Source organism: Orcinus orca, chromosome 4 (genome assembly GCF_937001465.1).
Source record: "Orcinus orca chromosome 4, mOrcOrc1.1, whole genome shotgun sequence".
Classification (NCBI taxonomy): domain Eukaryota; kingdom Metazoa; phylum Chordata; class Mammalia; order Artiodactyla; family Delphinidae; genus Orcinus; species Orcinus orca.
The window spans coordinates 150,519,328-150,534,415 of NC_064562.1; the positions used below are offsets into that span (position 1 = coordinate 150,519,328).

The window sequence follows — 15,088 nt, forward strand, 5'->3', positions numbered from 1 at the left end:
TCACATGGCTCAGTCCCACTGGTACCATGAGGCTCCCTCAGGCTCCCACGTCTCCCACTGACGCATCCCTCATTCCTCTTCTCTCCCCTGCTGCATCCCCACCTGCATCAGAAATCATTTCTCCCTTCTTTTAATTTTCATGTGCTCTATGCCTCTTCTTTTAATTGCATTTGCCCTTTTTCATGAGTCATCGATGTACTTTCCTCATTAGATTATAAGCGCCTTATGGATACAGGTCATGCCTTACTCATTTGTCAGCTAGGTGCTGACGTGTGGCCCCGAGTGCATGTGATGGTCGGAAGCCCCACAGGCAACTCGAGAGTCAGTGCTCCCATGAGCTGGCCTGGGGATGTTTAGACATGAGTTGAACCCCACTGAAACGCTGAAGTCTGAACTGCTCAGAACAACAACAACAAATAATGTTGTTAGGTTTTATCTGTTTGTTTATTGCCCCACTTTTCTTCCTTAAAAATTCCTTTATGTACTTTGTATTTCACCTGGTTCCAGATTGGGAAGAAAGAAAAAGAGGAAAGGAGTGAGATTCTGCATCATACCATTACCATGTTCCTTAGCTTTCTAGTACGTTGACGTACTTATGTGTTACCAGAATTCTGGGTTGTCTTGAAAGGTCTTAGCTGCCAGTAAAGTCCTCAGAGGACACTGAGGTTGTCCGATATCCTAGCTGTCCTCGGTCCTCACAACCCTGGTCTCTCAGCAGAATCGCTTACAGTTCAGAGCCAGGTTGGAGCTAACTTCAGAGATTCATCTGAGGTACAGAAAGGTTGAGGGTGGCCTGAAAGGACAGGCTGAGCCCAGAATCTGTGCCTTTTCACTCTCTCACACTACCTGTCGGTCTTGGGGAGCTCCTGCCAGGGTCGTCTTCCCCTCCTTTCCTGAGTGAGGGCAGTCTTTACAGAGGGCCAAGCTCTGTTTTAAGTCACTAGCTGCCAGTCTGTTTCAGTGCAAGTGGTCTAGAAGGTAGGATTTCTAATAGAATTGTACCCAGCAACATGAATTATGATCCTTTTCAAAAATTTAGTGGAGTTCAGTTCAGCAAACATTTATTAAACATTTACACGTTCTGTGCCCATCGCTAAGGTAAGTGACCTGGATGAACAAGACACTGACCTTGCCCTGGGAGAGGGAGAGTTCAGTCTAGTACTGAAGACCAGTTGGCAAACAGATCACTTCTTTTCCTTGACCTAGGTAATTCACTCCTGTGGTTCAAATTCAGGAGTTACAGGAGGGTATGTACACAGTGCACAGGTCCCTCCCCAGCAGCAGCCATGAGTGTGAGTCCCGGTGTGTATCCTCCGAGGATACTGTGTGCTTGGAGAGCAAATACCTCTTCACATATGTTTCCTCCTCCTTTTTTTTTTTTTTTAACTGAAATGACTTTATTATAATCACCCTTCCTTTTTTATTTTCTGCATATTATTCCATTGTATGGATGTACCAAAATTTCCTAGCCAGCTCCTTATCTTTTAGGCTGTTTGGGTAACATGGTGGGTGGCTTGGGGAGGGTGAGCATAGGGTGCCGTGGGATCCCAGAGGAGAACCGACCCAGCCCGTGAGAGTTGAGGAGGGCTTTTGCACGTACCTGAGCATCCAGGGCAGAAAGGAGGAGGCAGGACGCTCTAGGCAGAAGCAACAGCGCGCACGAAGGTAGAGGGGCTTGAAATTTCTCACGTGTGCAGGGGAGCTGCCAACGTTTAGGTCGTGGCTGCTGAAGTAGGAGCTAAAAGCCGAGGAGCAGTGCGCCAGGCGTCCGTTATTTGTGCGTGAGTTTGTGCAAGAGTGTTCTCTGTGTCATCTGCTTGATTGCTGCCTCCATGTCGTGCGCTTTAAGGCGCAGAGAAGCAGTAGAAGGCCCCGCCCTGTCTCCGGGAAACCATAGTCCAGTCCAGCAGAGGAGGCCTCCCGCGAGGAGTGTGCCAGGGGAGTTGGAACGCTCTGATGAGGGGAGGGTGCTCGGTCCCAGCCCCGCTGTGCTGGCTCTGTGCCCACTGCTGTGCCACCACTGCCCTACTGAATGCCTGTAGTGACTTGCCGCCATGGGCTTATCCCCCCCGTGGCGGCTACGGGCGCGTAGGCCCAGAGGGTGGGATGCCTGCCCCAGACCCCAGTGTAAGGGCAGAGCCCAAGTTCCTTCCAGAACGGGGCGCTTCCTGTCAGTAAAGGAAAACTTAGGACAGCAGTGTCCCTTACTGGTCTCTGTTGCACAGGGTATCTCTTCATTTACATTTTCTCTCTCCTTTTCCAAACAACAAGGCTTATTATAGGAGGCTTTCTTTTCCTTTTGTGACGCAAATAACTGAGAGCTGACTGTGTCAGAGGGCACTGTTCAGTGCTCTGTTCCCAGAGCAGAACTCACCTTTCTCTTCACCAGAACTAGGACTGTCTAGTGAGCATTTAAAGCAGTGAGCCTTTACCTAACTTTCACCTTCTAAAGAATTTCTGAGTATTACATCTGTGGCTAAAGACGTTTCTGATAAGCCTTTCTGGATTAAGTTCATGTTCTCTCTTTTTTTTTAATTTTTTTTTTTTACTGTTTCATTCATACATTAAATATTTATTAAGAGCCTACTATGTCTGGGCGCTATTCTAGGTGCTAGGTTTAATAAAGGAATAGACAAAGACTCCTGCGTTTGTGGAGGTATATATTCAATCAACAATATGAAGTTACACAGTATGTTAGAATCCCAATGCTGTGGAAAAGAAGAGCCGGATAAGGGATGTGGTGGGATGGGAGTGCTTGGAGGGGTTTGCCATGATAAATGCGGAGTAAGGGCAGGCTTCCTTGCCAAGGTACAACTGAAGAAAGGCTTCCAGGTGACCTGGCACGTGAGCCAAGAAGCTACCCGGAGGGAGCGGGAGAGCGCTGCTAAGGCAGAGGTGCGCCTGGATCGGCCAAGCTTGTGTTCTGGTCCGTTTTCCATTTCTTCCATTCTTTCTTCATGCTTTTCATTCTCAACCAAGTCAGAAGTTGAATTAATACATTAAACAGACATTATTTAAGCAAAGCCTGGTTATCTTTTGCAGCCTAAAAATTGGAAATAGCTAAGTGGAAAGATGTCATAACGTGTATTCGGTGTAACATAAAACAGGAAAAATAAGTCCTTGCTGTTGGAATTGACATTCAAATGGAGGATGCAGAAAAAATCCTAAAACTATGCCAGAGTCGGCATGGTCTAACAGTGATTTCAGCAGGGGAGGGAGAGAGAAAGTGGTGTGCTAGATAATCAGGGACTTTGGCCAGGGGGAGCCTTTTCTTGAGGCCAGCAGACCTGGAGTATCTGCTTTGTGCCAGGCCCTGTTCCTGGAGGTGTGAAGATCAGTAAGGTGCGCTTGCTGCCTTGTGCTCACACACGTCTGGTCCTGCCTGTGTCTCACCTCCTGCTGTTCATGCTGGCCCAGCCCCCCGGCTACACCTCGGCCCCTCCAGCCTGCTTTCTCCCACCGCGTCCTGTCTGTCCCGTCTGTCCCGGTGAATTCTCTCCCCTTTCTTACTCTTTACCTCACTCGCACAATCTCAAGAAAGGATTAAAGATAAGCAGTCTGACTGCACTCACATGAATAAAACACTGATCCTTCCTCAGCCTGCCCCACACACTTTCCTTCTCAAATAGGAACTTGTTACCTTCAACTCCATCTCTCTTCGATAGTGCCTTGGGGACAATCGGGAGACTTCTGTCCAGGGCGCCATCCTTGCTCCTCCTGGATAGCACCAAGTAATCTGTTCGCAGATAGGTATGCCTTGGTGAGAAGGCGGAGCCTTTCCAGAAGGGCCCCATAGTGCTGTGAGTTATGTGCCCGACGCAGGAGTCAACCTTGAATTAACTGCAGACCTGGCATGTTGCTGGCTTCATTTGCGTTAACCCTGGCCTTGTTGTCGCTGTTGCCCTTGGTATCTGTTTATCTAATAGGTTTACTAATTTTTATTGTTAGAATACACTGCAGGAGAAAATGGTGAAGGTTAACTGACCACTCTGGGTAGACAGCACAATTCTTCAGTTTCTAATTGAGGGGTATTTCTGAAAAGTTACATGAAAATCAGAATCTGAAATATATTTCCCGTTTAGTAAGTAATAAAAATCACACATTACTGAATCAAAAAGTTCTTGATAAAGTAAAATAATTTACTTTGTTTAGGAGAGTAACAAAATCCTGTTAGAGGACTGAAGATCATCGGTTGTAAGACAGTTCAGGTTTTGAACTTGAACATGTAATGAAATGTCTCCTGAAACACAGGTGTATGCAGTGTTTACAGGTCGTATGCATCGAGCAGACACTTCCTGAGACTGGGATGGGTGATGGGAGTTACAGAGATGCCGAAAGCAGGCCTTACTGAGCCTGCCAGGGCCTGTTGTCAGGCACAGTGAGGCAGCAGCGTGGAAGACCCCAGCATACCAGGATGTCCCCGGGGTGGCTGCCCCTGGCCACGTCTTCTGACGACCGCTCATGAGGACACTCCTCGATCATGCATGACAGCCACACTGCATCTAGTCCTTGCTGCCCAGACAGGTGGGCACGTCCAGCTGGGACTTGAGAGCTCCACCAGCGAGGGGTGGGCGTGAGCGCCTTCCCCTCTGCCAGGGCTGTGGATGTGCACGGAGTACGGGGTCATTCCTGCTCTCAGGAGTCCTGCCCTCCTCTCATTTCGATGTCTGTTTCCTGTGTTGAATTTGAATTACTATCAGTGTTATTACTTGGTTTTAGTCTCAACTTCCTTCTGGTTCTCATCGAAGCAGCTAATTGTTATAAAGACATTAGGTTGGTAACTCTGCCTATAAAATTTCCTCTGTCCCATTTCTTCTTTGACTCCCTCCTGCCTGAGTGTGTGAAGGAGAAGAGGGTCCTCCTCACGTTCTCTCGAGCACCTCACACTAGCCACCCCGTTATCTCTGTACTTCCAGAATCTAAAAACTTGCCTTATTTGAGGCTGTTTCCTTATGTTTTTGCCTCGTAAGAGTTTTGTTGTGGTTTTTGAAAAGGCTTTTTATTCCATTTGCAATATAAGTGTTTTTAAGAAAAACTTCCTTTGTATGCTATGAACACGTTGGCTTTCTGTATTCACCTTGTCTAGAACAGTAAAAACAAAAAGTCAAAAAGAACCTCACCAGTTAAAAAATCCTGGGTTTGTAGTCCATAGTTAATAACGCTTGAATTTTTTCCCCTTTATTTTGGAAGTTTGTGAACTTTGTCTATATTTGGTTTGATCTAAACAGTTTCCTGTATTGAACACTGATGTACAAGGAATGAATAGAAGTCAAGAAAAACAGACCTGGTGGGAAAAAGCCTTGTACTCTCCTCTTTTTCCTGCCTCAGAATGTGAAGGTAAGAAGACCTGCATTAGGTCATTGATTCATCCACTCAGATTTCTAATTCATTAAAAGCAGTAAATTCTTTTGCTGTAAAAATCAGTCCAAAAACATTCTGTGTGGCCAGCGTTTTTCAGGCACTGGGGACGCAGAGATGCATGAGGACTGGACCCTGCTCTAACCCCCATCACAGCCTGGAGGGGCGGGGCGTGGAAACGCTACGGAGAGGCACCCCGGCCCTGAGGGCTCCGTGCCTGCTCCCCATGAGAGGTGGAGCCCCCGTGAGAGGTGGAGCAGGGAGTCCTCAGCTCTGGGGGGCCTGCAGGAGGGGCCCCGGTGGGAGGGCTGGGGAGAGGTAGTCCCCGTGACAGGAGTGGCCTGAGCAAAGGCCGAGGGTCTGCGGCAAGTCGGGCTCGGGGACAGGGACCCATTGGGCCCAGCTGGGTCGTAGCTGAGGCTGGAGAGAGGCGGGGGGCGGCGGGGGGAGCGCTGAGTTTGGCGGAGTTGGACAGGCAGGAGGAGAGGGCCACTTAAAGGAGTTCACATTGGAGGGTATCAGGTCAGGTGTGGTTTTTAAAACAGTTCTAGCAGCAGAATGGAGGGGGGAAGGGATTGAAAAACTGCAGAGCCCCTGCTGGGGTTCTTAGGCTCTTGCAGTGATCTGGGTGTGACAGGATAAAGGCCTGGATTGAGGCACTCGGGGGGGTGGGGGGGCATAGAGAACAGCATCGAGAGGTTTTGTGGAGGATGCCGGAGTTTGCTGGGTGACTTTCTGTGAGTAGTGAACAGCAGGAGGGAGTTAGGGGAGACCGGACATCGGAGCAGTAGCAGATTTGGTGAAGATGATCTTAGTCTGTGAGCCGCCCAGGTGGACATACTCAGAAGCTATAAAAAGATCCTGATCTGAAATGTCGGGAGAAGTGAGAACTAAGGAGGCAGCCCAAGTGGTCAGCTCAAGACTCTGAGCTTGTGCAGACCTCCGTGGTCCCCTGGGCTGTCAGCTGCAGCACTTCGTCAGTGGTCTCTCCGGTCAGAGCCCTGGGGCAGGTCAGTCTCCTGTTAGTATTTGCATGTTCGAGTGTGTGTCTCTCCCCAGCTCATTTGTAGTTAACCTGGAGCAGTGATGTCCCTCACTGCCCGTGGGGCCTTGCACACGCTGGGGGCTCCGGACGCCTGCACTGGCCCGCCCTCGCAGCCTGGCCTCAGCCGACTGCGGGGGAGGCTGGGACTGTTTGCTTCTCTCTGTTCTGTGGGCACAAGAAACGGCTTCCCCAGCCCTGCCTTCCTCCTTCCCAAAGGGTCATAAGGGGAGCATAGAGCAGAGTCTTTATTTTCAGCATCTTTTTTTTTTGTTTTGCGGTACGCGGGCCTCTCACTGCTGTGGCCTCTCCCATTGCGGAGCAGAGGCTCTGGACGCGCAGGCTCAGCGGCCATGGCTCACGGGCACAGCCGCTCCGCGGCATGTGGGATCCTCCCGGACCGGGGCACGAACCCGTGTCCCCTGCATCGGCAGGCGGACTCACAACCACTGCGCCACCAGGGAAGCCCTTCAGCATCTTTTTTATTTAACAGCATTTATTAAAGGCCTGTTCCTCCATCATTAGCTAGTATTTGGGTTGCTCTACATGACTTACGAGGTGCTTTCAGTCTTTTATACAAGCCCCGTGAGAGCCTGGTGTTCAGATGAGGAAGCTAAGTCTCAAGTTGAATGCCCAGAATCAGGCACTAGCCATGCAGCTCAGGCTTGAGTCCAGGCTGTCTCCTTGTGGTCCAGAAGCTTGCTGTCCACAGCAGCTGTCTGCAGTTGGTGCCCGGGAGACACCAGGGTGATAGGAGTGCAAACCAGACCTTGACCTCAGTCCAGTCCAGTGCACTGGCTGAGTGAGTCCCAACTGCAGTTAATGGGAGTGCAGGCGGCGAGGGCCGGGGACCCTGGAGCAGTGCAGCAAGAGGACACCCACACGCAGGAAGGACCCAGAGGGGAGGAGGGACGTGGTGGCAGAGCAGGCAGGGCCAGGATGGGGGGCAGCTTGGGGTGACTTCCAAGCACACTGAGTTGGGGCTCCATCTCTGTGTCGCGGGCTGTCTCTGCAGCCTCCGTCCCGTTTTCTGAGGAATGCGCTTCAGCTGTCAGCTCCAGGTCCGTGGTTATCTATACAGTGCCTTGTAGGTGCTGTACGTGGTTGTTAGTCCATTCAGCTTTTTATATATTGTGGAGTGGCGTGAAGGGAAACTCTCAGTGGATAAGTGTGGTGACCAGACTTTTGAATGACCTTGAACTCACGACCATGAGTTAAATCCTTGCACGGTTGCCTCGTAGTGCCGTTACGAAGTGTGGTGCTTTCAGCCTGTGGGGTGGGGGCATAGACTCAGCAGAAGCTTAGCTGGGAAGCAGGTGGCCTTCTCACCCACTCAGCAGCCGTGACTGCCGACGCTCGTCCCTGCTCCAGAAACTTCTGACGTCACGCTGATGATTACTGAGAAGCCTGTGCAGCTCTGAGTCTGAGCTGGGAGCTCCAGCCTCCCCGGGAAGGAGGGCAAGGAGGATTGTCCCTTTCTCCTGTGAGTCAGGAGATGGAGGCCCCAAAGGAGGAGGAGGCAGTGTGGCCGTGGAGCAGGGGCAGCGAGGGCCCCGTCGGCACGAAGGCCCAGCCCCCGCCCTGCTGTGTGCCCACACACACACCCACTCCGCACATATTTCGTGCATGCTTGCCTCATGCCAGGCACTGTTCTAGGGGCTGGGGACGCAGAGGCGTCGTCCCTGCCCTCCTGATCAGCTCATCTCTCAGCAGGACCTGAGGGAGTCAGGACACAAGCGCCTGGCGGCTGGGGCGCGGTCCGGGCAGGAGCGCCAGCCGGGGCAGCAGCAGGACTGCACACACTGTGGCCCCTGTGTGCCCGGCACATGGGCCGGGGGTAGGGGCACGTCAGGTGGGCAGCAGGGAGTCCGACCACAAGGGCCTCGCAGGCTGTGTGCCACAGTCTGTCCCACGCGTCCATCTCCAGAGCTCATACACTGGATTCAGAACATTTGGAAAGCTCACTTAGAAAAGTGTTTGTGTTATTTGAGTTTTAAAGAGAGAGCTCTGCAGGGAAACAGTATAGGTAATAGTGGGGGGGATCCGCTTCGTCTGTGGGCATAACTGAGCCAAGGAAATGGTTACCTTCCCCACCTCGTACGAGTGGTGACCAAACGCGGTGGGGCGCAGAGATGATGAGAGCTTGGTAGGCGAGCTGAGAGAAAGGTGACGGCCCAGAAAGGGTGAGGGTGAGGGTGAGGGGTTCCCTGCCTCATGGGAGAGCAGGGCGTCCTCCCCAGCTGTCCTGCGGCGGGCCGGCCCCAAGCCCAGGGCTTTCGTTAGTAGCAGCTGTGGAAGGTGTTAGTGAGTGTGCCAGCCCGAACTTGAGGCTGCACACAGGTGATCTCTGAACTTGCACAGAAATCTGCGAGGGCAAATGATGATCCTGTTTTAGAGATGAGAGAACTGGGGCTCCAAGAGGTTCGATAAGTTGCTCCAAGAGGTTCGATAAGTTGCTCCAAGTACCATCACAAGTAAGTAGCATCATCAGCAATCGACTGACGTCTGTCTAATCCCAGAGCCTGGGTTTTTCGTGAACCTACACTAGTAAGTTTGAGGGCCTGAGACTGTCAGGACCAAAGGTCACGGAGAGTACAGCCTTTTGTGGGAGGCCAAGCAGGGCCCAGGCTTGCCCGCCCCCGGTGATGGCAGGAGGGCCATGGTCGTGGAGCTGGCCCTGCCGCTGCTGAGACGCGTGGGGTGGCGCGCAGCTCATCCAGCACCTCGCGGTGACTGCTGCGGGCGGCCGGGGTGGAATCCTGACACCCTTTCCGTGGAGTTAAGGTGGCTGGGGGGCCAGTGCAGGTTAAGGCCGGTGGGCATCAGCCCTGGCAGTGCTTCAGACTCACCTGGGAGCTTCTCAGAAAGTGCTCATACCCAGACCAAGTCAGTCAGAATCTCAGGTGCGGGCCGGGCTTCCGGACTTTTCTTAAAGCTCCCCAGGCGCTTTGAATGCGAAAGCAGGGTTGAGAAGCTTTAGACTAAATGATTTATCTGATTCCTTCCAGTTCCAGCTTACAGTCCTGTCCCCTTCCGAGAGCCGCTTACCCAGCCAAAGCGCTAGCCACCTTCCTCCTCCCTGTTCCACGGGTGGCTTAGTTGCTGCTGAGCTGAGGAGGAACAGAGGATGTTGCCCTGCTTTGTTATCTCCGTTGCGCCCCCTCTTGTCTGAAATTCCTTTGCTCACTTGTTCTATGAACATACGCGTGGTGCATCATCTGTCCCCCTCCACACCACGTACGCGCTTGAGAGCTCGGACCTTGCTGGGCTTTTTATCCTGTTTTCCCAGGGCCTGTCACTTAGAGGTGTGAGTACGTGTTTGTTGAATGAATGTCTCATGGTGGGATAACAAGAATGCATGGTTATGCTGGCGTGTGTTTTTGGTTTTTGTTTTCCTTTTAACTCCATGAACAATTTGTTAGAAGGATTTTTAAACTGGCCTAACGTTTTCCTCGTACACCCCTGTCTGGCTGGTGCTGAACATGTCTGCTTTTAGTGACTTCATAAAATCCCCAGAGGGCTGTAGACCTAATTGATCTGACTTTTCATTGAAAAATGAAACAAGAATGTATGTTTCGTAACTGTGTCTTAATGAAATTTCCCCCCCTTTCCCTCTTTTCCCTTCTCCATTCAAAATGATTAAGAATGTTATACAAATGCCAAGGGAGAGAATGGTATAGAAGAATATCCAGATGTTAAAGAAATGCCCAGTAATGAAGAGCGTCTGTTAGATTTTAATAGGGTAAGTGGACTGTCCTCCTCCTTATTACTAACTTACAAACGGCCACCACAACCCCCAAAGTCCGGGAGTCCTGTGACTGCCTCTCCCTGTCACCAAGCTCTGTGGGTGTGGCCTTCCTCGTCCGCGGCCCTTTGGTCTGCATCGCCGCCCACTTACTGCCAAGGCTTCCCTCTCTCCCTGCAGTCTGTCCGTCACTCTGCCGCCAGAGGGAGTTTCTCCATGCGAACCTGACCCTGTCACTCCCCTTAAACTCCTTGGGTGGGCGCCCTCTTCCCCATCAAAGTGTCGACCACAGGGAGCCCTTCCGGTGCTCATTCCTGCCCCCCAGCTGACTGCACTTTCTGCTCGCCCGCCTCCCACCCCGCCTGTGAGCCCCTGGGGCAGGGACAGGGCCTTTGCCTCGCCGGGTAGGCAGGCAGGTGAATGAGTCGAAGGGAGCTTCCTTGGCTTCTCAGTGTGATTGTCATTGTCAGTTGAAGTCTCGTGAGAAATTGCTCCCAGAGCGCCCTGTGGTCTTGGTGTCCGTGGACCTGTCAGACCGAGCACATCGAGGCAGACGTTTGGGGGCGTCCCCCAGCATCTCTCCATCTCCGTGGATGTCCCACCCCCCAGCGTCAGTCCCCAGACCCAGAACTCGTTCTTCGTTCCTCCTTCTCTCACCTACACACGCGGTCCGTGTGCCCGCCCTGACCACCCACCTCTCAGCCGGCTCCATCGTTCGCGCTTCCTCCGCGTCACCGCCCCCTGCGGACCTCTGCCGTGGGCTTCGCCGTGGGCTTCGCCTTGGCCTTCCTGCTTCCGCCTTCCCCTCCCCAGTCTTCTCCCCACACCGTGAGGCAGGACAGCCTCGCGAGGGTTACTTCGTTTAGTCTCACAGCCGCCCCAGGAGGTAGGTGCTGTTGTTTTGCGGAAGAGAAAACTAAAGGCCCGTAACGATTCAGAACGTGTATCCACACAGCCACAGCCCGGGTGCAGACCTGAGCCATGACCCTCAGCCCTGAGTCCGACTCCCACTGCCGACCGCCATGGCCTTTCGCCCTCGCGCACTCGCTGCCGGGCCGTGTGTGTTTGCCCTCGCCTGCCTCTCTGATCCTGCGTCCTCTGCTCCCCCCTCAGGCGTATGGTGGTCTTTCCGTCCTCCTTCCTCAGGGGCTCTCAACCAGGGACAGTACTGCCATCTGGAAATGGGGGTGGGCGGGTGCTTGGGGGATTTCGCTAGTCACTGTGGCTGGGTGACTAGGGAGGCATTGCTCGTCACCTGGGGGAGGGGGAAGAATTACTAGTCACTGTGGCGGGGAGGATGATGTTGCTAATTACTGTGCAGGGACGCATCACCAGCTATTATGACTGGGGAGGGACTACCACTTGCACTTGGTGTCCTGAGGGCCAGAGATGCTAACCATCTTGTGGGTGGGGGAGAGTCCCACACAGCCAAAAGTATCCCCCAAAGGTACCATATACCTACGGACCCCCAACTCAGAAGCACAGCCCCGAAGTCCCAAGCCAGCTCTGGCTGTTTCTGTGGTACCGCTTGCTTCTCGGCCGCGGGCGAGGATGCCCCGCCGCTCCTATCTGGAGAGCCCCGGCAGCCACTTCCCCCAGCTGGTCAGCGCAGCAGGAAGCTGGGAAGCTGTGCTGGTCGGTCTGCTTGCTGTCCTCTCCCCTGGAACAGGAGCCCCAGCAGGGCAAGGCCGTGCCATCCTCCCGGTGGAGTCCCCGCTCAGAGACTCGTTTCCATCCAGCCCTGACATCGGCAGCCTTTTGTCCGAGGGGTTGAACATGGAGAATTAGGGCTTGGGATCGTGTATAGATCAGGGAGGAAAGCTTGTTTGTTTTGCTTTCAAACAGGAAAACTCTTCAGATTTTTGTAACTCTCCACTGGAAAACATCAACGATTTGTTTCTTAATCTCTGCATATATAGAGTGTCTCACATAGCCCTTTTGAAAAAATAACTGGCTTTTGACCTGTTGACAGTTGTTCCTTTCATCTTAGGTGTCTTCTGTTTATGAAGCAAGGTGCACAGGAGAGAGAAATTCTGGAGCAAAAGCAAACGGCTTCCGCAGAAAGATGTACTCCAGTGCCAGCTCTGCCTCGGAGGACACGGGCTCGGAAGGTGGTGGCGCGTGGGTGGAGCCCAGCGAGGAGGCGCTCTTTTCCCGAACTCATCTCTAAACCTGCAGAGTGTAGTACAAATTATTTTTAAAAATTGATATGTGAGCGAAAAGTACCCTTTTGTGAGGCCTGTTCATCTAAAACAACAACTTAGGTTTCTAAGGTTTCTTCTTCAATTAACTGGTTCAGATCAGTAATTATCTTTCTCTTCTTGCTTATTTTAGAGTTGAGGACAGCTATCCTGTTGAAGATTTTTTTTTCAAGCTGTTAAATTCTTGGCTATTTGAAATAGACTAGATGTGTTGTCATACCAAGAATGGGTGTGCATGTGCTCATCTTAGAAGCATCACTGCCTTTTGCATCTTCACTGCAGTTACCTTCCTTCCAGCTGCAGTCACATCACTATCACCTTATTAGCATCGCAGTGTCAGCAACCACTTCCGCTATTCAGAGACTTTAGCTTTGGAACATTTAGGCTTTGTCCTCCAAGAACTGGGATATGAATACTTACCCTGCAGTGGATCAGTGCCTTTCTTGAAGGCAAGAGGGCAGCATGGGTGACTCATCCCCGGTCTTCATTCAGTAAAATCTCATGTACATTTAACGTAGGAACCACAAGGGTGTGCTTTTAGAGACTTACAAAATACTGTGTTTTCTCTCTTAGGATGTTCCCCCTAGAGTATCATGGACAATACCATGGTTTGTGACTTTCTTGTCACCTGAGGCAGCCAAGGCTTTGAGGTACGGGGTAGCGTTTGAGGCCAAGCGGGGTGAGAGCGCACCCCCGACCTGCTCTTAACGCTGCAGTTACATTTTCCGCAGGCACCGCTCAGGGTTATTTGCGGTGCGTCTGACAATACTCGATGAGGACCTTAGTTGCAGATGAGATTTTTCTGGTGACCGATACTGAATCGCAGCCCCCAGAACTTGAGACTGTACACGTCTGGCACGCAGTAAAGGCCATCCCAGCGCCCCAGAGAGACCTTGGCTGCTGCAGCGGGCTGCTCCCGTGGCTGTGTCTTAGTGTAGCTTAGATCTCATTTTGTGTTTGCGAGAATGTTCTGGGCAAGTTCTGTGTGTGGCGGGTCGGAGGGTAGAGTACTGATTTCTCCCATACCTGTGTGATTGCTTCATGGGACCCGCTTTCCCGTGTCACTCGGGAACCCAGGGGTCAGTCCCTCTCATCCAGTCCCGTCCGTTCGTGACGGTTGCTTCCTTGAGCTTTCACGCTGCCATGCAACAGGCTGAAGTTAGAAGGAGCAACATTTGCAAAACCTAAACGTTTAAAATTGTTTTTCTTTTTTAACCAACTCATTGTTTTTTTAAAAACAAAAAACAATGTGTGACATCAGTTTAGCATGTCTAACATCAGGAAGTCTAATATGGGTGAGACAGCTTCGCCACTATTTTGGCGGGCAGTAAACACATAATTTACTAGCTGGGAGCTGAACTGGCTGAGAAATACATCATTTGCTTCGAGCATTGGGTTTTGTTGCCTTTTTCTTAATTGATGACACAGACAACTCCATCCAGGGCTGTGGAGTCATCCCCGGCGCTGTCTGTCCTCACTGTGGGAAACCTGATGGGCCGTTGGGTTTGGTCTCACCACATGTCAGGGTTTGTTTTTATACAGCACATCTTTGACACTTTAAAGTGGGTTTGTGTGTGTGTGCGTGTGTGCGCGTGTAAGGTTTTATGTTGCTGTTATTTATTTACAGACTTTATAAGGTTATATGTATTTTTCTTTCTTCCAGAGCTTCCTAAAAATTGATTAGCATCTGCACTGAAATATAATTTAACAGCAAAGGCAAAAAAGAATTGGAAGTTGTAAATTCCTAAAATCACTACAGTGACGATCATCCTAGAAATCGTTGCTTATGTAGCCGAGACCAAATAAATATATTTCAGACACAACCTTTAGCTCAGTTGATTTCTGGACAGCTGCTTTTTATCACGAAAGGGCTCCAGGTGGTCAAGGCGCAGCCTTCCCTACACGCCAGTGGGAAGACGTTGCACCTTCCACGGGGGAATGGGAATGGATTATAAGCGGGCAAGGGGATTAACAGATTATGTATTTATTTGTTTTCATAGCTAAGTGGCTGAAGCCCAGAGGCTTTCAGCGACAGAGCTGAAAGTATGGTTTTCAGTTTTGTAAATGGATGATCACAAAGAAAAAGCATTTTTTAAAAAGTTGGCAAAACGCTGAAACGCACTGTGGTATGAAGCGCATTGCATATCCGTAGCACTGAAGTATCAGTTTTCCATTCCTGGGCTCTTTTTTTCCCCCGTGGTTGTATCGTTCTGATTTCACGTACACCAGAGTAACTGGTTTTTTGTTTTCTTGTGGAGTTAACACCAAATAAAAAATTTAAAAAACAGTTGGTTGTCTTTATTTATCATAGCAAAGATTCTTTTATAAAGAACCCCAGCCTCCTCTTAATTATGTGTGCCAAGGTCACATCATTCCAGAAGAAGGTTATTTAGCTCTTCCTATAGGCGTTGCAGAAAGTGCTGGCGTCTGCTTTGCTGGAGAAGAAAATGGGTGGGGCCTGCTGAGAAAAGAGTCCACACACACCCCCCATCCCCACCCCTAGGAACTACTGCCTGAACCTTGCAAAGAACACACCATTTTTGTCTTGTGGTGGTAGACAAAGCTTAATCTTTCTGTTCTGAAGAAAAAAAATTCCATGTATGTATATTAACGTGATCACTGTACACTGTAAGAAAGAAATCAATGTATTATTAAAGAAGTATACAGGAATATTCATCTGTACCTCCATCACCCTGAGAGGGTAGCTTCTAACATTTGTGCAAAACACCATTCTAGACAGCT

The 15,088-nt window shown here is 50.9% G+C and overlaps 1 protein-coding gene across 5 annotated transcripts in view; it reads left to right on the top strand.

Annotated features, from left to right (window-relative positions):
- KIAA0232 (KIAA0232 ortholog) overlaps positions 1-14,633 on the top strand; it is a 92,193-nt gene extending 77,560 nt beyond the window's left edge. For 3 of the 5 annotated variants that reach the window (XM_004265148.4, XM_049709227.1, XM_033419463.2), the window contains 3 exons: positions 5,229-5,337; positions 10,045-10,142; positions 12,136-14,633. In XM_004265148.4, the coding sequence (XP_004265196.1) occupies positions 5,229-5,337; positions 10,045-10,142; positions 12,136-12,315 (387 nt within the window). In that variant the 3' untranslated portion in view covers positions 12,316-14,633. Of the gene's footprint in view, positions 1-4,251; positions 4,525-5,228; positions 5,338-10,044; positions 10,143-12,135 lie in introns of all 5 variants that reach the window. The other 2 variants (XR_007477064.1, XM_049709228.1) reach the window with 2 other exon arrangements.
- The last annotated feature ends 455 nt before the right edge of the window (positions 14,634-15,088 follow it).